Here is a 25,739-nt window from a genome sequence, read left to right as displayed (position 1 = left end):
TATTTTATGGGATCTGATATCAATTGGAATTTATAATTTGGGTTAATGATTTCAAAATCCACTTTCCTTCATAAGACACACACTGTTATAGGAAAAATAAAAGAGTGGGCAATATCTAATATATTGACTCGGCAAAGCAGCATAGAGAAGTTTGCATTGTAACTACTCACACTGTATTTGTTCTGTGGATAAATAAAGGAATTCAGTATCCTAGGCCATCAATCCATGACCTTTGACAAGTGTTAGATAAAATGAAAGATTAAGTAGAGAGAATTACTAATCACTTTAGATTCACTTAATAACCTTTACTTTAAAACTAAATATACACACACACACACACCAAAATACGCAAGTGATTTAGGAAAATGTATCGCAAGACCTTATATTATGGCATAAAATAATAATAGCACACATATCAAGCACTCATGAGGAAAGAGCAGCGCAGTAAATTGATAAAGTCTCTTTAACTGAGAGGCTGTGTGGTCTAGCAACAAAGTACATTGAACTAGAATTCAAGAGATAGGGGTTTTATTTCTCGCTTTGCTACTGACACTCCGTAGGTGTGATCTCAGGTAAGTCACTTCAGTTCTCTGTGAGTCTGTTCCCTCTCCTTCCATCCTTTGTCTATTTAGGCTGTTTCTCACTATGAATTTGTACAGTAGCTAGCTCAGTGCACTCCCACTCCATCTCCTTTGGGACCTCTGGACAATACCATAATATAAATTATTAATAAACATGGATTCAAAGCCTAGATAAGGGAACAGACATTGGTCCATGCTCTAACTAAAAGAACGGAGGAAAAAAAATCACAACACAGTTTCAGCTGGTCTTTATTCAGAAGTCAAACAGGATAGGAACAGCACAGGCAATGATGCAGTGGGATGGAAGCAGAGCTATGACAACGACACTTGAATGGCAGCTGTTCAGGCTTTTCCATTCTTGAGAACTAAACCAAATACAAAGAAAAATTTCACTTCTAACATTTTATAGAGTACAAAGCCCTGGAGAGTGAAAAATTAAAATTAATTAATTACCTTTAACTCTGGAGAAAACTAAGCCTCACATTTACTTAAGAGGTTTTGCTGTGTAGCTAACGGCAAATAAATTAAAGCTTTGTATCCTGTTAATTCTTCCCACCATGATTTCCATCAATTATAGTCACAGAACTGCAGTGCAAAAATCCCTCTAGCTTAACAGGCTCTGTACAGCAGTAAGGCATTTTAAGCACCACTGCAAGCTCTTGGCATGTCTGTAACTCAACACACGTCCAAGCACATGCATTACACTCAAAACGCTTGCATTAGCACACAGGCATTCACACGACGGTTGTTACTGCACTTGCACTGAGCACACTGTTCACCACCTTTTCACCTTACACCACACTGTACTAGTCAGCAAGTGCTGATGCAGCTGCTCCAACCGAGCATATGGTCCTCCTAGCATAGTCCTACAATGCTCCTGCTCAGCCTTCAGTGACACTACAGGCTAATGGCTGTATCACCTGTAAAACCATGCAGCTGTTAGGTCAACACAGGCACAAGGGCATACAAGGTGGTTCTTGGCTGACCTCAGCTCTCCCCTGCGCTTCCCTCAATCCCAACCGCAATATTCAAGACATGGAGTCCTGTTACATAAAGCTTAAGATTTATTTCAAAGCATTAGAATTGTTATTGTATATTGAAAATAAAACTTTCAGAAATTTTGCTTCATAATAAAGACATATGTTTTTAAATATACATATGTTTCTCATAGACCCATTTTAGCACCAGTAGGTCTTCAGCTCCTGAGAAATACAAGCCTTAGAGAAAAGACAGCACAGGCGTTATAACGCACAGGCATTATACACAAATACCTTATGGTGACCTGAAGTCTGCATCAGAGTCAGACAATTGCCTCTCCCGGATTCCTGAGAACACAAAAAGTAATATCATTAACAAATCAACATTGAAACTTAACGGGATTAACCCATTCCCAGGTATATCCACTGGTTCTACTTACCTCCCCATGCCTGCTCATGCCAGTGGGGCTCTTGACTGTCTGTAATTCCCACAGGACTATCAGTGCAGGAGGTGGGGGAAGTAACTGGCATGATTTTGTGGAGCTACATGGCTTGCATCTTATCCCTCCAAACTTGGGCCCACACCATTCTGTTCTCAGTACTCTAAATGGGATGAGAAGAAGGAAAAAAAAGAAAAAAGTTAGGCCAGAAAACAGCCAAGAACAACATCATGTCAAGTAAAAGACATATCAATAAAGCTCCTTACCTCTTCAAGCACCACCTCCCCCCAGGAGCAGTGCTCTTCACAATAACCTCCAGCCCCAGAATCATTCAGGCAGTGGCTTGCAACTCTTCACCATGGCATCTTCAGTGCGAGCAAGAGGGCTTAGCAGAAGCTCCTGAGTCTCACAATGTATGCCTGGTTCTTCATGCAGGTCAAAGCATCCATTGGAACAAACCAAGAACAAGAACAGGTGCAGTCATATGTTCTCTATACCATAGGTATTAAACACTTGCTCCAGGAAACTGTACCAAGACTCGTGGGACAGGCTCTGCAGCACTTGTATCATGTCTGCACACATTACTACACGCAAGCCCCAATTCTCAAATTTTGTACTGCAGGTAAAGCTAAGTGGTTGCTTTTAAATGAGTTGCATGGCACAATTACAAACCAGGCCTCTACCTTGCCCTTCTCCTTCCCTCCCTCTCCCTCCTCCCCCCACCACCACTATATGAAGGGTCACAACTGTCTTATCCTCTCTCTAGATTTACTTAATTCTCTTGAAATCTCCACTTCTCTCTCCCGATATTTACCACAAATTTAATTTCTGTTTCCATCTAGTTTCCCTCTCCTACTTACATGCTCAGTCTTCTGACAACATTTTCCATTTCACTATGTCTAATTCACCCACTAACAAATACCACTGTTGTTGCATGCATTCAGTAATGACAATGAAAACAGACTAGTCACCTTCATGTTCATTTGCATTCAGTTTCTTTTAGTAGTGCCTTGAAATGACCCTTTGTACAAGTTATACCCTAATGACTTACTACGTTATAAATATTCCTGTTTGTAATTTGGAGCATTTTGGTATAAATATGCTGGGAACTTATAGTTCATTAGCACAAAATATGTGCACCCTTGTCCTATTTTTTGTTAAAGATATTTTTAAAATTCCAGCCCTTTCCCTTTTTATAGCCTCCTATCTACAAAAGAACAAAGCTTCAGACATGCAGCACCCTCCATGCAATTACTGTTCTCTACTATAACCCAGCACTGGTTTCCTAGGAAACAAGAAAAAAAAGCATAAAAATGTCTAGCACATTTAATATGCAAATGAAGTAGGTCACACCAGTCATATTTCACTCATTGGCGTGCAGGACCATTCATTATGATTTGTGGCTTGCATTTGCTGCATGCAATTGGTTTTGGGGCAGTTATGGCAGAAATAATGATCTTCCTCGACAGTGCTGTTGCACAGTTTACTGCTGTCTTAGAATAGGTTAAAAGATCCGGTTACAAGTGTGGAAACTGAAGGTTGTTTTAATGCTAAAATGACACACTAATAACTAATGTTTCTTCTCTCTGGCTAGATAGTTATATGTACAGCAAATAATAAAAGCCCTGATTCTTTTTGTCAAATACCCCACCAAATATTCAGCTCCAGTTTCCACTGTGCTCATCTACTCAGTCTGTAGAATCCATAGCATAGGAGCAACTGACTTCTAAAAGCACAGAAGAGGCCGAGTAGTTAGCCCTATTGCAGTAGAAACGGAAGAGGCCAGACTACCGCTCTGAGCAATACCCTCCGACGACCAGGATGTAACACTGCCATCAAATACACAAACAGTTGTGTACCAGCCTGCATGAAAAATGAAAAGGGGCCAAGTAAGGGTGAGCGGGTCAGCCTACAACAAAAAAACAAAAAACAAAAAAAAACAAAAAAATGTGTGTCTCCAAATTCTCACAGACTGGTATAAAAGAGGAGTAATTCACTGACTTCAGTGGAGTTACGTGTGTATAAGGGAGAAGAATCAGGCTGTGTCAATGCAAGAGAATACTGTTAACCGCTCGTTCTTCATTTTTATACTTGGTGTGAAGTTAGAACGAGGAAGAGAAGCATAAGTATTTTGCTACAGAATGCTAATGTAATACCTGCATACAACATCGGCTACCAAATCAAGGCACCCTAAGTTCTAAATTCAGTATCACTGCTGTCAGGAATGCAAAGAAAAATCCCACAATTAGTCTGTTTTGAAGCCATAGGAGAGTATTTAACACTACAGAGAAGGAAGGGAAAAACCCAAGGTTTTAAAAAGGATACACTCAAATCAAGCTGATAATGTTAGCAGTCAACCTAAATATACTAGTATAATTTTACAGATTAGTTATGCGATGTAGTGATGCTCTCTCTCTCTGGCATTGAACTGCTATATAAGTACTGTGTTCACTTTGGTATACACGAACTGGAGAGAGAGTAATGACAAAACACTGCAACCATGCTTGGGAGTAGGAATGCAGATTCCCTGAGGCTCAGACTACTTATTGCGCTGTTTTTACACCAGACAGAGGAACAATCTTTGCTCACTGCCACACTGATGTTTACAACTACAGCTCACCAAGCATTTCTTGGGTTTGAATGTTTTTGCTTGCTGATTCTCTAGCCTGCAAAAAAGGTTTGAACTTGAAAGTCTTTGAACTTGGAAGACAGACAGACATATTCTCCTGAACTCTGGGATTCTGTTTAAAACATGAATACAGGAAGAGGAAGAGGATACAGATATATATGTCTGTTTCTTCCACCCCACTCCCACATAATACAAGTGTAAAGTATGCCAAAAGTGCAGACGGACACATTGTTAAGATAAGGACATGAGGGAATGAAATCATCCAGCAAAAGATCTGCACAAAACTTATGATCCCCACAATGAAAGCCAAAAGATGACATTTATTACATCTGCATGTAAGTATAAATCAATTTCAAAACAAAGATTTCATGTCAGCTCACAAATATTGGGTATATCAGCTTCTCATTGCTTTCTAAAAGGTGCTCTTATCCTGTTCTTGATCAGTTCCCACCGACCCTTTAACCTTAAAGCTGAGTTTACTAGTTCTTAGCATATTTCCAGACACTTCACAGCTGCCTATATTTCCAGAGAAGTATGAACTACAAAATTCCAAAGAGGGTTTCTATGTTGCTTTGTCAATTTCACCAAAATTTCAGAGATAGCTTCTATATGGCCCCCTAGCTTCTGTCTTAAGATAAATACATATCACCTCAAATGTAAAGTATCAGAATATTATCCTCTCCACTGCACCCAGAACTCCAGCATACAGCACTTTTTTTGGTTTTTGCTTCTTTTCTAGCAATAGACAGTCCTGACTACAGAGCCCAACACATACTTGGCACAAAACATTTTGTGGACCCTTTCTGTGTATCCTTGTCAGTTACCACTTTTTAATCATGAATGAAGTTTTAGTAAATACCAAACTAAGAAGAGAATAAATTACACAGCCACCAAGGCTTCCTTGGTTAGTGGTAACATTCTTTTAATCTCACTGGAGAAGAGAAGTTCTTTCCAGGTTCACACGCCAAAGTCCAGGTAAGAATTTCAAAACAAACTTCTGCTCAACTTCAGGCCAAGAAAAAGATTTAGGATCAAATTCTGCTCTTACTTGCAACAGTGACTATCCAGAGGAATTTTAGTTCAAATGGGTACTCTGCCTCTCTCCACACCTTAGCGGAAAGTCCACTTCAGAGAACTGCCACAAGTGGTACTGACTGGCATTTGTTACCAGGAAAGAGGTACCAAAGATTGAATGGAAATGAAGACAGAAGTACCTTCCCACTGCTTAAAGGCATTTCCTCCAGAACAGGGTGAAGGCACACCGGAAGGGCACTGTGGGGAAGCTGGGTCTCCAGCTGCCTATGCTGTGTGTGTTCTGTGGATAGAGAGGACTTCAGCTTCCAGAACTGTCAATCTGGCTCCATTCACCAGCACTACAAACTTACTGAAGCAAAAAAAAAACAAAAAAAACACTATACATTTTTCATGATGTTCTTTTCTGCATAAGCATTTACTTACATAACACCATCCTCCTGACGCCACACATAGATAATGCTGATGCTTAGATAGTTCTGTCTGTATGACTAAAGTCCCAAGACCCGCAACCAGAAAGAAATTAAAAGTAAATTATTAGCAAGACTATCATTAGTGTAACCGTTTACTTACAGTGAAGTCTTTCTTCAGTGTAAGCTACAGTTTAAAGTGGGGGGATGATAAGAAAATGTAAAAAAAAGTCACAATTATGCTCCTTTGTAAATCTATGAAGAAGAAGAAAGGTTTCATCTAAGATAATATTAATTAGGTTTTATTCTTAGGCTTTCACAAAGTATAAACTATTGTGAGCTCTGACCTAAATAGGAGAGAGCTTGCATTGTTAATCCGCAGAAGCCTACTGGAAACACTGCTAAAGCAGGTCTTTCTTGATTCCAGACTTAGAAATTAGCTGCAGTAAGAAACATAAAAATGTTCGGTTCTGGAAGCTGTTCAGATCCACTTGATGAATTCTCTCACCTTCCAGAAAACAAGAATTCCCCAACATCATTACTATTTGCCCCAACTTCTCAAGCAATAAAGTAATTCATTTTCTAATTTTTTAACCTAATTATGGATTTTCCTCAGGGCAAATACATTTTTTAAAAGAGTAAAGACTCTTATAGCAGATTTCTAAGACGTGTATTAAAAATCGTCAGAAGTTTAAGTCAGAATAAAGGTCTGTTGGTTGTAGAACATTCTAATGGAAGTGTCACATATGGAGTAGGGAAAAAAACAGACCTTTCCTATGGGACTTTTGAAAATAAACCTGTCAACTTAAAATGAAAAAGGTGCACTTTTCTGAGTATTTGCCTACTGTTATTACAACCACCAAAGAAAACTATCACTGAAGTTCAGTTGAGGTTAACCCCCAGTATGATTGCACTCACCTGAAGTTTACATACTTCCCAGCAAAACATGAGCGCATTCTTCAGACCTGACGAATCTATCAGGTACAAGGGGTAAAATGCACCCCCAATGGTCTCCCATGTAGCTGGTAACCTACGGAAATACTGTTGTTTCAAAAACAGCAAGGAAGCAGTTAAAGTATGTTTATATGTAGTTGCTTCCTGAAGCATTTTCCATAAGAAATTAAAATAAATCTGATTATGAAGGCAGTAATGGCATGTTGTTCTTTTTAAATCAGAATGGCAGTGTGCATTTATTTAACTGGCTACTTTCTTTTAAAAAAATCCAGGGCTAGACCCGTATGAATATTTAAAAATATTACTACATATCTATCTCATTTATTAGACAAACTAACTTGGGTAGCTAGACTAGTTCGCTTAACCTCCCTAAGGAAAAGGGGAGAAAACTGATTTTTGTTTGTTTTAAAGAGAGTTACTAAAAATATTAAAGTCCTTCTGATGGAAGTTGGGATCTGCACAAGTCCCACACAGATGGGCTAGATGAACAATAGGTCTTCTCCGTCTTTAAATAAGCCATAAAAGTCTATAACCCCCAACTCAAGTTAAATACTTCCCCGTGCCCAGCCCAGTGTTTCTCCAATCTCTCTGTCTCATCCACAGCACAGCTCTTCTGGGATTCAAGACAGGTAACAGAAGGCAGAGCTCACAGCTATAGGAAAGATACAGTAAGAGCTAAGATCAAGCTCTTGTATCTGTTCCTCCACCCCCTCCTTCCTACCAAGAATTGTTCCTACCCAACAGGGCAGGCCATCATCTTTCCACTCAGAACATCTCCTCTTCCATTGTTTGGGAACATGAACCAGGCTCCCGCTTGAGAACCTCAAACTGGCTTATGAAGACTGCCAAGGTAGCACCCCGAAACTCCTATTCTCTTCATCTATCCCCGTCCCCCCTAACAGGACATTACTACCTAAGAGAGGAAAACATGATGGCATTTGAATGTTGAGCTACCATTCAGTGGCAAGATGCTACGTCATTACCAACTATCAAGCCACCTTAGCATACTTTGGGAAATACCTAAAATGAATGATCTTTCCTCCCAGTTGTCCATAAAAGTTGATTGTATACTATATGCATTCAGGCCCTCTAAGAACTTTTCCAGTATTATGTATTCTCCTTGCTACTGACTTCTAAACTTTTGAAGAAGGCAGCGATCAGTGTCACGTTTGAGGTTTACAAAACTATGGCATTCATGTCTCTTCCCCAAGGATAAATAAGTAGTCTACATTTCATTTTCAAAATGAATTTAGGGCCTTAAGGGTCTAGGTCCCATTAAAAGTCTGAGACTTAAGAACCAAACAGCCTGATTTTTACAGGAATGCAGGTGCCAAACTCCTACTGTCTGTGAGATGTAGGTGCTTTTGAAAATTTCATCCTGTTTTCTCACCTGGTATTACAACCCACTCTCAATCTCAAGTGTTCCTGTACATATTAAGCCCCCACTGCAAGGTGTAGCAGCACATGAACAGTCCCACTGACATCCAGAGGCACCAATTTAACAGTTATAAACCATCAATTTTTTGAAGCTATCCTATTTGTCATACTGTCTGGTTTTGGGGTTGATACTGAAGGAGTTCAGTAGCCTTGTTTAGCCTCATCAAAGAACCACTGAGCAAGATTATGAACTGGCATCATTATTACAATATGATCTGCTCAAAAAGTGCCCAAGACTGAGCGAGTATTCGTATTAAACACTGGAACTGGTCTATCCTGACAGCAGGGTTGGAGCTCACTGGTGCACCTTGGAGTGGGGGAGGAGGGGAGACTCACTGACCAAAAGAACTCTTTCATGTCATCAAGGAAATGAAATAACTAGAAGCGAGTTCGTGGCTTTATATGTCTCTTGAAACTCCAGACAGGAAATGAAATTACAAGCACAGTACCAGCACACTTTAACCCAGGGGTCGGCAACCTTTCAGCAGTGGTGTGCTGAGCCTTCATGCATACCCTCTAATTTAAGGTTTCGCGTGCCGGTAATACATTTGAACGTTTTTAGAAGGTCTCTCTGTAAGTCTATAATATACAACCAAACTACTGTTATATGTAAAGTAAACAAGGTTTTCAAAATGTTTCAGAAGCTTTATTTAAAATTAAATTAAAATGCAGATCTTAGTGTAGTGTGATCCTTGCCCTTGCTTTTCCTTGCTGAGTTTTCCAATGTCTGATGGCACCTATTTGGATACTTTAAGCTGCACACAGGCTTCTGAGTTATAAGATGATAATTGGCTGGCAGGAGGTCAGCGGCTGGAACCCCAGATCGGCAGCTGAGGTGAGTGGAGCTGGCGGCTGGTAGGGCTGAGCAGAGCCAGAAGCCTGGACCCTGTCTGGCAGGGGGCCTGCAGTGGAACTCCAACTGGAAACAAGGTGAGTGGGGCTGCGGAGGGGACCGGCTAGCAAGGGGCCAGCAGCCAGAACCCCAGAGCAGCAGCGGGCTGACAGCTCAGCCTGCCACCACTCTGGGGTTTCCACCACGGGTTCCTGCCAGCTGGGATCTCCATCCCCAAGCCAGCAGTTGGCGCTGAGTGGGACCGGTGGCGAGACCACAGCTGGCAGGAGCCAGCAGTGGATACCCCGGAGTGGTGGCGGACTGAGCACCTTAGCCTGCCACCTCTCTGGGGTTTCGGCTGCTGGCTCCTTGCCAGCTGGAGTCTCAGCCCACCGCCAACCTGGGGTTCCTTTCCCCAGGCTGGCAGTGAGTGCTGAGTGGGACCAGCGGCGGAATCCCGGCTGGTAAGGGGCCAGCAGCGGGAATCCCAAAGCGGTGGCAGGTTGAGTGGCTCAGCCCATCCCACGTGCCATCAAAAATCAGCTCGCGTGCCACCTTTGGCACGCATGCCATAGGTTGCCGACCCCTGCTTTAACCCAAAGCCTAACTTAAATTTTGGATTTTCAGAATCTTTTTAGCCAGATACTATTAAATCAGAAAGATTGCTGCTCCAGTGCAATTCTTAATCAACTCTGAAGAAAGGCCATCACTGAAAACGTACCTATTCAAATCCCAAATGGCATCCAACGCTGAAGGAGAGGTCATTGGGCTAGACATAAAGCCCTGTAGTAAAAGCAACTGACATAATAAAACACTCAATGGAAATACGAAGGAACAATTTTCTCAAAAACTGTGGGGTTTTCAAGGACTAAGATCAAACTTTTACTGAAATGCTTCTGCTTAAACCCATCATTCAGCCCTTGTAATACCTTTAAAGTGAAATCCATTATGAGCAAGGCTACAAACACCTGAGAGAAACGGAAACCTTAAGACAAAGCATTAGGAAAACACAATTTATGTCTGCAAACAAGGGACAGAAATACAAACTGAGCACTGCCATGCCTCAGTCTGAAATCATCTCTACAAGAGGACTAGACTTAAAAAAAAACATGTGAAGTGTGATGATGTTAATAGTTCAACTTGCATCAGATCAGCACACAATTTAGAAGAGCATAAAATGCTAAGAGCCATATCCTGGTGCTGTGCATGAAGCCAAACAAAACAGGTCATGGCATGGGGAAGTGAAGAGGGGGCAGCAGGAATAAATACAGATCAACCCCCATAGACCATCATAGAGCATCAGCAAGAATCACTGATACACTCATAGAGCTCTAACAGCACCCATGGTCCCCACACCCACAACATACACATTTGGCCAGAAGATTTAGAACCACGAGCCTTGTCCCCATCATCCCAATTCCCCAGTGACAGAGGCATTACATTTTAATTTCTAAGGGAACAAAGATAAAAAAGTGAAGAGGCTTAGGCTGCCACTTGTAATTATGTCTACCAGTGTCTGGTTTGATTACATATTGAGGAATGGTTCAATCTGCTTTAAATATTCAGCCAAAAAAATAATTTGTACAAGATTTTCAGGGTTGATAATTTGTAAGGTAACCTTGCATGTTAAACCCATCCTAACCACTGACCCTGTTGATTCCCAGACAGTAATAGCTGAATGCCAGACACACAAATAGATAACTAACTTTACATCACATATATCATTTTCTACATGTCTGTATATAATACATATTTATAAATAATCAGATAAAAGAGTTCTATCCCTGAAAAAAAAAAAAATCCGACAGTACACCAGTGACAGCAGGTACCACCAAGGAGCAATACTTCACAACACACAGAGATGGTGGAAACCTATGACTATGACCACCACCACCTGCAGACTCCACAGCCTATGCCCCGCCCACCAGGAACACTATCGAACTACAGTGGTTCTGCTGTTTCCTCATCCTTACACGTCTGCACAAGCCATAAAGAAACACTTTAGCTCTGAATTTTGAGCAGCCGTTTCGCCTCAAAGAACAGGAAAATAGTAAATCCCTCATCCCCTGACAGCTATAAGATTTAGGACTGGCCGTTAAAGCTGACATTGCTACTCTTGGCTAATTCTCTTCATCTACAACCTGTTAAATCATTAGAGTACGTAAAACATTTGGAGTGACTGGACTGGGGCTTTCACTCAGCCAGAAGACGGCAACTGATGGAAATGCAGAAGAAACACCTCAAAAGCTGAGTCAAAATGATATAAAAGTCAGATCCTCCACTGTTTCGTCAGCCAAGTGTGGCTATGGAAGAGTTGTGTGTTTTCATTTATGCCCACTCTTTCGGTCAGGCTGAGGAGCAGCAACTGCAGAAACAGTAAGAACAGAGAATGTATGGCTATCAGCAGAGCAGACTGCAGGACACTCCCTGGGCCAGTTTCAAAGAGGAGAAAAGAAAGATGGCAAGAAGGAGGGTTTCCCCAACAGGGATCATCAACTCATTGTGAATACAAATTCTGGCTGGCCTTGGCAAAACAATGCCCCCTTAAGTGTAATGTAAGTTATTGGTATAGAGGAGAAGTGGAAAAACAAAACAAACAAAAAAATTCAACTAAAGCACAGTTTAGGTTATTATACCAGATGCCTGATCCTGCAAACAACCTATTACCATGAAATAGTCCTACTGAAGTCTGTAGGATTACATCCAGTAGTAAACACTAAACCCTATAGAATAGGGCCCTCTTTGAGTAATCTGATAGCACCAATTCCATGGAAACTCAGCGTATCTTGCATAAGCCTCCCACAATGGGTAGCACTGGAAAAAATGAAGTCCTTCTCACTGCTTGGAAAACATCAGCAAACCAAATTCTCTAAAATCAAACAAACATAAGAAAAGAAGAGAAAATCTATCAGTTAAAAGCTAAACAAAATAAACATGCTTTGAGACCTCAAAGCATTTGTTCCATTGTCCAAAATTCCACTGAAGTGCTTTTAAAATAGATCCCCATATAGTGAAACAAATGCTTTTCAAGATGAAGGGCCACTCAATCTGTTTTCTCATGCCTTTTGTTCTGGGGTACTATACACACACCCTTTTCTAAAATGTCCTATCTGAACAGGAATTTAGATAAGCAAGTTGTTTTCCTGGAAATCCAATTCCCAGGAGACAAGACCCTGGAACCAGGGGCTTAAAGTGCAGTCAATGTAATGCTAAGTCTGTCATACTTCAATGATATCATTTGATTATTTAACGAAGTTTTAGGACCCTGCAAGCTTAAATATAAAAGTTAATTACGAGTTTAGTAATATGCTAGCTTAAAGTTACAGAAGATGCAGTGCCCACTCACAGATGACTAACCCATACCAAATAGTCTTAAATTTTTTTAGCCAGAAGTGCAACCCCAAGCAACCCAGCCCATTTTAGATCTTGCCTTCAATAATTCCACCTTGCCAGGGTGATGCAGCCAGCAAGAAGTCAACCATGCTACTTGGGCTCTCCCCCTTCATATGGTAATAATCCTCAAGTGACTGATTGATAATCCAGGTAGAAAGGGGAGTGGGACCACTTATTAAGGCAGAAGAATAAGTGCTGGAGCAAAATGTAAAGGTGGCCTAAATACGTTGTATGGACTTGTCTTCATTAGAGAATTAGGCAGTGTAGGAGCATGATCTTAAGGAGGAGTGTTTCCCCTGAGAGAAAAGATGGATGAGCTAATATCTTCCATTGGTCCAGTAAAAGCTTACCTCATCCTCTCTCTACTGTCCTGGGACCAACACAGCTACAACTACACTGCAGACGTGAGTTCCCTACGTCAACACCGATTCAAAAGCCACATTCAAACGTCATGTTATTTAAACATAATCACAAGGTCACATTCTAACATGTCCTAATTTTCTCATGAGGACAAGCCTATGAATAGTGTTCTCCCAAAAGTCATTAAGAGTTTCTCAGAGTCCAGAGTGGCAAGCCCAGCGTTGAGCCTTTGCCCATCTCTCTTAGTAGCAAAACAGCTGCATCATTCTAAACATCAGGTTCCAGGCAGACCTCCCCACATGTTGTAAGACATTAACTGTTTATAATTTTGCTATATTGATATACTACTTAGAAAACAGAAAGGACAAGCATCAGCAGATGGTCACCTGGGAATGGTGCAGCTATTTTGCTGTTGAGCAATCCCTCTTCACCCTGGAAAATTTGCTTACACACAAATAACTTCCACCTGGAGTTGCTGCTACAAAAAGGTAGAAGTAAACCAAACTAAAATGGATTTTCATGCCTTGAATTGTACCAATTTGCACATTAAGCACTACTGCATAACAGATGCGTTTAAAAACAATGCACAAGAATGGGAATTGGTACTACTCTAATAAGACTGCAACACAGATGCCCAGAGCGTCTGTGAAACCGCTAGAGGCCTTGACTGAATTGAATCCCTACAAAAGTATTCCTTTTCCCACTCCTGTTCCTAAAAGTCTCTCAACTCCCGTTCACCAAACCTCACTGTGAGGATCTTACAAGAGTTGATAATAGAGAGGGAGTGTAAAGAGAGGGTGGGGGGAATTGGGCAGAATAGAAACTATGGACAATAGCAGGTCTAGTCTCCTAGAAACTGTCTGAATGAAATTTGTACTACTGAGTTGCAACAGCAGGCACAACACACTTCTACCAAAGGTGGCATGGTCAAGACACTAGTTAGTTTGAAGTATCGGGAGACTTCTGGAAACCTGGCCAGGTCTCTGTCATATATTCCTCACAGGAGGCATATGACCATTGTGCCCAGGAGTATGAATTGGTCTAAAACAGCAAACTTTGATTCCTTTTGGCAGGCACATTCATTTAGCTTTGCATACCTCTGAAATGCATAATTCACTTGTCCCAACTACTGAAGGGAAAGAGAGCATCTAAGACATTTCTTGGGGATATATTATGGAAAGAGATACCTATGTGAAAAACCTTATCTTAATTGCACATGCAGGGTAGAATTTTTCAAGGTACTCCACGCTAGTCTAACTCTGCTCCCATTGACATAAATGCCAATTGACTTCAGCGGGAAAAGAGGCCAGCACTGCATGCTTTTAAAAATCTCATCTCTTGCAGTGCATGGGCCTGACAAAACAGACTGCTGCTACAGCCACACTAGCTCACACGTTTGAGACTGTGCCAGGATACAAACTTTTTGGCTAGAAGCTGGTAGGAACATAAACATGATAATGGATACCTCCTTAAAAAGGACTTCCCAGAACTGTGTTTTGAGATCTATATACCATCTCCAGCTCATGGCAAGCTTGGCTCTCTAGCACAGCGCTTGTAGCCAACCAGCACATACTGCTTCAATGGAACAGCAGATTGCCTTCAGGGATAGTAGTTTGGCACAACTTGGCTGATGTAACATTTCAAAGAAGAGAGACCTCAGACAAATTTGAAAAGATTTGACCTGACTTTTTAGAAATCTGCTTAATTCCTTGCGGATGGAAACCAAGATGTAACTCTCCTTTCCCCTCCCTGCCCTGGATCCTTTCCTTCCCTTTAATTTTTTATTCTATCTTTTTGTTTGTTTCTTCTCCCCTCTTTTTTGCGTGTGTGTGGGGGGGGGAGGGAATCATAAAATACAAATTTAAAAAATGCCACCCTTTAAAGTGTAACCATAAAGTAACAGAACTATAGTCACTCCTAGGTGGCAACAAATAAAAAGGAGCTCTGCTTATAGTACTCTGACAGTGGTTTCATGTTAAAAGTTCCTGTCTAGGTTATTTTTCTCACCTAACATTCATTATATACACATACAAATATGCATGCACACAAACCTTTTAGTTCAAAAATTAATAGTTCTATAACGGGAAATATGAGCTAAATAGCAACTTTAACAAGGAACCATATAGAAAGTTTCACAAAACTAATGTTTCCCTTCAATCCTGTAGAAATTGTCACTATAAATCTCATCTTTGTAATGCATGAAGATTCAGGACTGAGATCTTTTATTTTATTAATTTAAAACATAAATACCTTTATAAAAGATAGAAAAAGTCACCAGTTAACAACAAAACTAAAACAAAACATTTAATATTTTAACTATTATTTCTTTACACACTTAAATCCAAATAAAGTAACCATATCTTCTTGAAAACTTCTGATTGACCTCTAATGAGAGACATTACTTACTTTCTAATGAAATCCTCACTATAATTTGTTTCCAATATCCATTTTGAAGCTATAGCTACAACAACAGATAAGTTAGGGACACAGACAATGTCTTGATTAATATAATCTGAATAATGAACATAGTCTGTTAAAAACTTATATTTTTCTAGTAATTTTTCATCTTGTTTTCCACTCCTAATAATGAGAAACCAATCCAAGTTTCTGAAACCATTTACAGAGATCCAACAGACTGATATTTATGACACCATCTCATGTTTAAACGTAAAAAATGCCTCAATTTGATTTTTCTGCCTAGCTTATTCAGAGCTCCCTGTAAACATCTGACATATGGACAAAGCAAACTCTCTCCACCGTCTCTTGAATGACAGACATACTGCCCCAGGCAAGTTGATACTGTATAATCCTATGCATCTATTACCTGTGGAAAGTGTTTGGTTTCTGGACGAAAAGTTTAAAATGTTTGCAGTAACTTGCATCTCAGTAGTTTTGTAAACTAGCTTGTGACATATCTCCCCAACCAGGATTTTTTCAAATATGATTAGTGTAGGTGAAAGGTGTTGGACTGGAGAGCAAAGTCTTCTAAATGTTCACAGAACACCAGGACAACAGCAACTTGAGTTTTCCCTCCCATCACCCTTTCCAAGTATCTCCTCCTTCACCAAGACAAAATACAAAGGATGAGAGGATAGTTCAGTCCCCTTCGAGCACCAGCCTCTACAGAAATGGCCAAAGATACCAGTTGTAAGGCCAGTTCACAACTGATTGCAGTTTAAAACACTTGATTGTAGTTTAAAATACCCACTCCAAACAGATCTAGCAAAAAGGGCACGAGCTTCACAAAAGCATTCTTCCAGTCTCTTAGCATAATTATGCTAAGAATCAAGTAAGAGATGTGTAACAGTGAAGATATGCTACTGTACAGGCCCTACTTCCATGCAATTGCAGGATTCTAGGCTGATGTAGCAGAAGCCTTGATGCTGCCACCATGCTATGCATGCCATGCCATGCAACCTTCTTCACTGAACCCAACTATGCTGGATTGATGCACGGGGCAGCATTTAGCCCTTGATGGAATGGAAGCATGACAATTCCAGAGCCCTGGAATGGAGCACTGCAGCTACATCACAGCTAATCCTTAATTATTCTATATGAACATAAGAATGGTCATACTGAGTCAGGCTGGTCCATCTAGCCCACACTCCTATCTTCTGACAGTGGCCAATGCCAGATGTTTCAGAGAGAATGAAGACAGAGAGATTTATTGAGCGATCCATCCTGTTGTTCAGTCCCAGCTTCTGGCAGTCAGAAGTTTAGGGACACCCAGAGCAAGGGATTGTGTCCCTGACCATTCTGGCTAATAGCCATTGATGGACATTATCCTCCATGAACTTATCTAGTTCCATTTTGAACCCAGTTATACTTTTTGGCCTTCACAACATCCCCCAGCACAGAGTTCCATGGGTTGATCGTGCACTGTGCGAAGAAGTACTACTTTGTGTTTCTTTTAGATGCTCTGCCTATTAATTTAATTGGGTGACACCTAGTTCTTGTGTTACGTGAAGGGGTAAATTTCCTTATTCACTTTCTCAAAACCAGCTTTTTTGAGTGTCACTGCACACTGAGAAGATGGTTTCAGAAAGAACTATCCACCATTAAGTCAAGATCTCTTTCTAGAGTGGTAACAGTTAATTTAGACCCCAACATTTTGTATGTATAGTTGGGATTATGTTTTCCAATGTGTATTCCTTTGCATTTATCAACACTGAATTTCATTTGCCCCTCACACACAGTTTTGTGAGATCACTTTGTAACTTTTTGCAGTCAGCTTTGGACTTAACTGTCTTGAGTAACTTTGTATCCTCAGCAAACTTAGCCACCTCACTGTTTACCATTTTTTCCAGATCATATGAGTATGCTTAACAGCACTGGTACCAGTACAGATCTTTGAAGAACCCTATTTACTCCCTCCACTGTGAAAACTGACTATTCTACCCTTTGTTTCCTATCTTTTAACCAGTTACTGAACCATGAGAGGATCTTCCATCTTATTTCATGACTGCCTACTTTACTTACAAGCCTTTGGTGAGGGATCTTGTCAAAGGCTTTCTGAAAGTCCAAGTACACTCTATCCACTGGATCATTCTTGACCCCCTCAGAGAATTCTAAAAGATTGGTGAGGCAAGATTTCCCTTTACAAAAGCCATGTTAACTCTTCCCCAACATATCGTGTTCATCTACGTGTCTGAAAACTTTACTATAGTTTCAATCAATTTGCTTATTGGCCTGTAATTAGGAGGATGAGCTCTGGAGCCTTTTTTAAAATTTGGTATTACGTTAACTATCCACCAGACACCTGGTACAAAGACTGATTTAAGCCATAGGTTATGCACCACAGTTAGGAGTTCAGCAATTTCATATGTGAATCCTTTCCGGTCCTGATAACTTATTACTGTTTATCAATTTGTTACAAAAAACACTCTATTGACACTTCAGTTTACGTCAGTTCAGACTTGTCACCTAAAAAGAATGGCTCAGGTGTGGGAATCTCTCTCACATCCTTTGCAGTGAAGACCAATACAAAGAATTAATTTAGCTTCTCTGCAATGGTCTTGTCTTGAGTGCTCCTTCAGCACTTTGATCATCCAGTGGCCCCACTGACTGGCAGGTTTCCTGCCTCTGCTGTACTTAAAAAAAATAAAATAAAAATCTGCTGTTAGTTTTTATGTTTTTTGCTAGTTGCTTTTCAGAGTGTTTTCTGGTTTGCCAGAGTTTATGCTCCTTTCTATTTTCCTCAGTCAGATCTGACTTCCAATTTTTAAGAGATGTCTTTTCGTCTCTAACCACCTCTTTTATTCTGTCATTTAGCCATGGTGGCAGTTTTTGCTTCTCTTACTGTTTTGTTTTGAATTTGGGGTAGGTACACATATAGTTTGAGCCTCTATTATGGTGTTTTTAACGTTTCCATGCCACTTGCAGACATTTTATTCTTGGGACTGTTCCTTTTCATTTTCATTTAACTCGCCTCCTCATTTTGTGTAGTGCCCCATTTTGAAGTTAAATGCCACTGTGGTGGGTGGGTGAGTGACAGAGAGAGAGAGAGATAGGGTTTCTTTCGTATTTTCCCTCCTGCAAGGATGTTAAATTTAATTACATTGTGGTCACTGTTACCCAGCAGTTCAGCTATATTCACCTCTTGGACCAGATCCTGCGTGCCATTTAGAACTAAATCGAGAATTGCCATTTCCCCTCGTGGGTTGCAAGACTAGTTGCTCCAAAAAGCAGTCATTAATGGCGTCTAGAAATTTTCTCTCTGCTTCCTAACCTGAGGTTACATATTCCCAGTCAACCTGGGGATAGCTGAAATCCCCTATTATTGTTGGATTTTGTGCTTCTGTAGCCTCTCTAATCTTCTTGAGCATTTCACAATTACTGTCCTCACCCTGGTCAGGTGGTCAACAGTATATTCTTACTGCTATACTCTTACTATTCAAGCACGGAATTTCTATTCATAGAGATTTCTATGACACTGTTTGATTCATTTAAGTTTTTACTATATTTAACTCTGCTTTGTTTCACATACAGTGCCACTAGAGTGACCAGACGTCCCGATAAAATCGAGACCGTCCCAATATCTAGGTGTTTGTCCCGTGTCCTGACTGATGTTTGGCTGCAATCTGTCCCGATATTTCACGGTACTCTTTTTCTTTTCTTTTCTATTTTTTTGGGCCACACCAGTGACTCCCCTCCCCTCTATGTGTCCCAATATATTTTTCCTCTCATCTGGTCACCCTAAGTGCCACTCCATCAGCAACGTGACCTATTCTGTCATTCCTGTGCATCATACCCTGATATTATCGTATCTCATTGATTATGATCATTCCACCAAAGCTCTGTGATCCCTATTATATCAATATTTTCTTTTAATACCAGGCATTCAGGTTCACCCTTCTTGCCATTTAAACTTCTTGCATCTGTGTACAAGCACCTACAGAATTTGTCAATACTTAGTTATCTGCCTTCATGTGAAGTAACTAAATGGGACTCAGTTTCATTTGACACTTTCCCTTCAGTTCCTACTCGTACTTTACCAACTTCTCTCCTGCCCTCTTTACTGGGACATAGAGTATTCCCCTTAAGAAATCCTCCCCAAGTAATGTCTCTTTCCACACCTGTCGGCTTTCCCCCAGCCCTTAGTTTAAAAACTCCTGTACCACCTTTTTAATTTTACACGCCAGCAATCAGGTTCTTTTTTAGTTTAGGTAGATCCCATTCTTCCTGCATAGGTTCATCATTTTCTCAGTTCCTAATAAACCTAAATCCCTCCTCTCAACACTATCATCTCATCCACACATTGAGAACCTGAAGTTCTGCCTAACTGGCCCCACATGTGAGACTGGAAGCATTCAAGAGAATGCTACCATGGAGGTCCCGGACTTCAATCCCTTACCTTGCAGCCTAAATTTGTCCTCCATGACCTCTCTGCAATCCTTCCTTATGTCACTGGTACCACCAAGTACCTTAACCACCGGTTTCTCCCCAGCACTGCATATAAGTCTATCCAGAGGTCTGGAGAAGCCTGCAACCTTTGCACCAGACAGGCAAGTCACCATGGGGTTCTCCCGGTCATCACAAACCCAACTATCTATATTTCTAATAATCAAACCCCCCCATTACTATTCCCTGACTTTTCCCAATAATAGCGGTCCCTTCCCTGGAAAGATACCCTCAGTGGGAGGGGATACCATGACATCATATGGAAGGAGGGTTCCAACTATGGGATTGTTTCCCTTAACTCAACCTGGATGTTCTCCCCCCTAGATTTTCATCTTCCTAAACAGCACAGAAGCTGTCAAACTAGGGGTGGAACCACTTCACTGTGTCCCAGAAAATCTCATCTAGGTACCTTCTCTGGCTCCCTTATATCCTCCAGCTCAGCCACTCTGGTCTCAAGTGCCCATACTCGATACCTAAGGGCCATGAGCTGACTGCACCGAATGCACATATATACCACCTGCCCATAAGACAGATAATCATACATGCTGGATTCAATACAAAAAACTGGATAGCCCCCCACTCTGCTGCTGGACTTCTGTCTGCATTATTTTTATCCTTGCAGGGTTCTGTTTGTTCTTTGGATGGGGAGGGTGGGTTTTATTTGGGAGGGGGGTTATTGGCCAAAGTTTAGAGAATGTTTATTAGGTTTATCAGGCTCTCATGCTGCCTCTCTAAACTCCCGCATAAAACTTCCCTTGTCTCCTAGTTCCGCCGGTCACCTGGAGCTGTCTTTTTAAACCCCTTTTCTCCCTGAGTTAGCCCCAGCCCCTGGTCATAGGACTCTAAATGGATTAGGGATCGAAGGAGAGCAGGCTAGAGCCTCATTAGGAAGAGCTCTCAGCCTTGCCTAGTAGGCCACCAGGCTCAGCACACAGCCCCCCAAACAGACCCCACTATAAACTTCAGTCAAGCAGGCACACAGTAAGCACGCAAGTACACAAACTAACAACTCACCCAGAGGGTCACAGTCACTCCTCCTTCCCCTGGAGAACTCCCTTGCAAAACTCTCCTGTTTGCTGCTCCTGTTCCATTAAAAGATTATCTATTTCTTTCGTGACTAGAGCACTGCTGCTTAGCATAATATAAATTAGTTGCAGCTGTTAAGAGAATTTGCTCATTTTTTCTGAAGATGGTCTGCATTTCCAAGCCAAAATACTGAGCAGCTTTTAAAAAGGCAAAATTAACAGTTCTTCAATGAAAGTTTACACTTCTTAAAAGCCTTGAAGGCAAAAAAAAAAAAAAATTCCCTCTCAGTATTATCAGATTATAACCACACACACTTACAACTTGTTACTGAAAACTGCTGTTAAGAGTACTATAACCAGGAGACAGTATGAGTGCACTAGTTAGTTTAATGCAAGTTTCAGTCAAGTTCTTCAGTTAATACACACACACACACACACACTCTTCCAGGAATGTAAATCCATATCCATTCCAAGCCCTCCAGTTCACTTGCTAAGTATAAACTGATTTATGGATTTGATTTTCATACACAACCTCTATTATGCTTTGTTTACTGAAATATACTTCTGGGTTGTGCTAGCTTACTGAATAAAATACTATGTCAGTTGTAATGGATTGTACTTTGTGTGAAGGCCACTATCTTCAACCCAAGATACCGTTAAAGTTCAAAAGCAATTAATAAAACGTGGTGATTTTTTATGTGGCTTATGGTAGACCACATAAGAAGAGGTATTTATCAGATAAGAATTAATAGTGTTCATGTCCTGAAGATTTATCAAAACATTTGACTATCTCATAGAATTTATCCAAGTCAGTGCCTGGCAGAGGCAGGACTCAGCACTCAGTAGAAATATAATGTTATGAATGGCTGATTATAAAATGCTGGCATTTTCTAGATTGCTGGCCAAATTGGTGCTGAGGAGGCACGTGTACATTTATACAGATGAACTACGGGTTTTGTCATGGCTTTTCATACACCCCCACTAAAAAAAAAAAGAATGTAATCACATTATATATAGGCTCTAGTGGATTAACTCTGTATGCACTGACTATTGTATTCTCTCAGTGCCAGATACATTAGATGCACATGATGCTGCTACAACTTAGAGGAGAGACTTTGCCTCCATTGAACAAAAACATTTAAATATATTTATTTCTTATCCCAAGAAACGAAAAAGGGAAAAGTGGGAAAATAAGAACATTGTGCAGTCCACTTTTTCTCCGCAAGAGCTTGTCAGCTGCATCTACACAGCCTTCTCCTCCATATCAGCTCTTAGCTACTAAGGCATGCTGAGGGTAATGGCTCCGGCTCTTTTGAAGTCTTTTCCCATCTTTTTTACATTGGTTTTTAACCAAGGGTCTGACTATACAGCGCCTGCACCAAGCAACTCCCTTCAAAGTCAATGGGAGCTGCTCATATGAAAAGGCTGCATAGAGGCCCCAAACGTTACCAACTCTGAAGCAGTCTTTGTGCTGCATATGCTAAATGGAGGAACTCTACAGCAGCAGAGCATTTGATTTGAGGCAGGTATGCACAGGGCTCATTTAAAATTAATATTACTCTGAGGGGAGGAGAAGGAGGAGGAAGGAGTTTAATTGATCTTGGGAGAGTGTATTATTATTTCAAACCCTCGATGTGTTTGACAGTTTGATTTCTGTGAGCTTGGCTACACTCGAAACTCCAAAGCACTGCTGTGGGAGTGTTGCCGCAGCAGCGCTTTGAAGTGCGAGTGTGGTTGCAGCACCAGCGCTGGAAGAGAGCTCTCCCAGCGCTGCAGGTACTCCAGCTTCCCATGAGGATTAGCTTGCAGCACTGGGAGCCGCGCTCCCAGCGCTGGGGCACTGTTTACACTGGCGCTTTGCAGCACTGTAACTTGCTGCGCTCAGGGGTGTGTTTTTTCACACCCCTGAGCGAGAAAGTGGCAGCGCTGTAAAGCACCAGTGTAGCCAAGGCCTAAATAGTCAAAGAGGCTATGCTTCTTCTTCTATGGCTTTCCTCTGCATTGAGTGAGTAGAACAAACAAGTTGTAGGTGCAGATAACACATACAAGTTAGGACGCAGGTAATTATCCCTACTAGAGTTTATGAGTTTGTGAGGTAAAGAATGAAGGGTATGTATAGGCATAACAACAATTTAGCTTGTCTCTGCATACTCCTGGAATGTAAGTCTTCCCACCTTGTGTAACTGCTTAATCCTCTACCCCAGCTTAGCCTCATGAGAGCAATGTCTGGGCTTCAGGAAGCAAGTCTAATTCACCTCCATCAAACCAAAAATATCCTTTAAACTTGAAAAAAAAACCACACACACACACACAAAAAAAGGCAAAATACTAGACATGCTTTAACACAGAAGTGGAAAATAAAAATGCAGACTAGCATCTTCCCAGCCTTTTTCCCACACCAAAGGGACAAATGAATGGGTTAAAATACAAAATAAGCATCAGCACACAGTGAAGTTTGACTAGACAAAGGAGGATCTCTCTTCTACCTTCTCTCCAAACCCTTAGGCTGCTTCCAAGGTTTTTTTCTTAACATTTCCTACCATAGTGGTAGGAACAGTGGGAGCTCTAGCACAGACAAGTTGCTAGCACTTTTAGACCACCATGTCACCCAGCTCTGCTCAAAGCAAGCCTAGACATTGTGGTGGTCGAGACAGCCAGAATTCCCACCAATGGGAATGCAACCGTGAGAAATATTAAGAGAAAGCTCAGCACAGATAAGGTTTAAGTGAGCCTCCGCCTACCAGCCACATAGGTGCTTTTGAAAATCCCTCCCCAAATGATTGAGTCAATAGGACTTTGTGCTATTAATCATTCAGGCATGTCTGAAATCCCATCCTTAACTACCCTATTACCACCGCCAATATTGCTGGGCAATAGAAAGGAACTCATGACAAGCACTCTGCCTGCTCCTAAGACAATAAGGAATTCCCCATTTTTATGGAACACTGCTTCCCCACCTCTCCCCTACCGCTCAAATAATATAACTGAAGCTTAGGAAAGAAAAAGGGACTAGGGTAGTAAATGGTGGAGTTACTACACTTACATGCCTGAACTGAACTAAGTAACAAGTCACAGTGAGTTTGGTGCTCGTCCTAGTCCTCATTTCTCCACATCACTGAACAAGTTAGTACCATGTATAGTCTCTGTTCAGAAGACACCAGCAGAGGAGGGTGGAAATGCACCACTGGAGCATTTTACAGTGTCTGCCTGCTCCATGCCCAACCCTGGTCAGTGATTATTAATAGAGCACAACACCAAATGTCTGCTAGGCACTTCCCAGAACAAATAAAAACCACTTAGTCCCAGCCCCAAGAATCTTACGATCTAAGATGGAGGGGCATGATGAGGTTATATGGGGAGCAAGCGTACCTTGGAGCAAGGTGGGAGGGAGGACGCTGGGTCCCTGCCGCATGGGCCCTCATTACCATTACTCAGCATGTCACCACTATCCTGCTGCCTGCAGGCACTGGGCCCCTCCTGCCCCCAACCCCTGCCATGCAATGCTCACATCAGAGGCTCTCACCAGACGGCTGAGAATCTGGGCACCTCTAGCTTAAGGCCATGCTCTGTAGAGCCCTGAGTGCAGGGGAGGCGGCTAGCCAGGGGAGGGCTCTCCTAGGGAAGCAGAGTCTGGAAGATGGAAGCTCTGCTGGGGGGAGAGAGGCCAGCCAGGGGGAGCTGCTGTCGAAGAGCAAGGCTTGGATAAGAAGGGGTGGGGAGATGGGAGCATTACTGGGGAAGGATGCATTCTGACAGGGAGGCAGGGGAGTTCTGCTGTTGCTAACAGGACCAGGCTGGGTGCTCTGCCAGATGGGGGTTGGGGCACCCTAGGCAGACAGCTACCCCAGGGTGTGAATCTGGGTGCCGACTGAAAGAGCGGGCATTGGATTTCCACTGCCCAGTAGCCCCGGCTTCTTCAGAACCCTGTGGGTCTCAGAAGCTGCTCCTGCACTAAAAACTCTTTGTTCAGAGCCAAACCGATGGGACCCAGACTCATTGCACAAACACAGGCCTCTCCCCCATCTGCCCTACCAACTCAGCCCCCTCCGTAGATGAGGGGCCCTGGAACTCACTGGTCACATGGGAATTTCCCCTTTCTTCCCCCTTATGAGCTCTGAACTCCACACCACCTGGGTCCTCCGCTTTCTCCTGCACTGAGGGGGCCACTCACGGGACATGACTCTCTGAAGAGAAGCACAGCAAAAAGTGCGTGAACCTCTGATGTCAGTATTCTCCTCCCTTTCACCCTCAACTTTTCACCTAGATGGAGCAAACAGCAGCCTGTGGTGGGTTAGCATTTGCAGGCTGGGTGGAAGAAGAGGGTCTTCACAAGGGATTTGAATAAAAAGAGGACTGAAGCCAGGATTGAGTGTTTTTCATGCTTTGGCCAAGTGAACAGGAGGATGGGGTATGAAAGAGCATGGATAAAAGGCAGAAGATGGGAGCAGAGGAGGACATGCTGGAGAGAGAAATACAATAAGGAGATCTGAGATGTAAGCCAGTGGGCTTGTGCAGTGACTTAAAATTCAAAAGAAAGAGACTGAACGCGATCTGTTGGGCAACAAGGAGCCAGTGGAAAAGTTCAATAAGGTACCTATGTTCAGATGGATGGGTGAGAAAAAATTATTTTAGCACCTGAATTTTGGACAGACTGGAAGAGAGTGATATACTGATAGGTATCAAGGAAATCAAGAAGAGGAAGTTGAAGTAAGCAAGGTAGGAAATGACCTGGATATGAAAATATATTTCTTTTCAGTCATCAGCACACA

At 41.7% G+C, this 25,739-nt stretch overlaps 1 protein-coding gene across 4 annotated transcripts in view; it reads right to left on the bottom strand.

Moving 5' to 3' along the window:
* The window catches only part of TSPAN5 (tetraspanin 5), a 119,065-nt gene that overhangs the window by 81,367 nt on the left and 11,959 nt on the right, over positions 1 to 25,739 (bottom strand). The window contains exons 1-3 of one of the 4 annotated variants that reach the window (XM_075066236.1): positions 2,265 to 2,418; positions 1,999 to 2,161; positions 1,853 to 1,906 (exon numbers count right to left, since the gene is read on the bottom strand). The exons of 1 other annotated variant lie outside the window; for it this stretch is intronic. In XM_075066236.1, the coding sequence (XP_074922337.1) occupies positions 1,853 to 1,906; positions 1,999 to 2,161; positions 2,265 to 2,329 (282 nt within the window). In that variant the 5' untranslated portion in view covers positions 2,330 to 2,418. Of the gene's footprint in view, positions 1 to 1,852; positions 1,907 to 1,998; positions 2,162 to 2,264; positions 2,419 to 25,739 lie in introns of those variants that run through there. 2 more of the 4 variants (XM_075066237.1, XM_075066238.1) reach the window with 2 other exon arrangements.

This window comes from Chelonoidis abingdonii, chromosome 5, assembly GCF_003597395.2.
Source record: "Chelonoidis abingdonii isolate Lonesome George chromosome 5, CheloAbing_2.0, whole genome shotgun sequence".
Classification (NCBI taxonomy): domain Eukaryota; kingdom Metazoa; phylum Chordata; order Testudines; family Testudinidae; genus Chelonoidis; species Chelonoidis abingdonii.
This window is presented reverse-complemented; position numbering and strand designations above follow the sequence as displayed.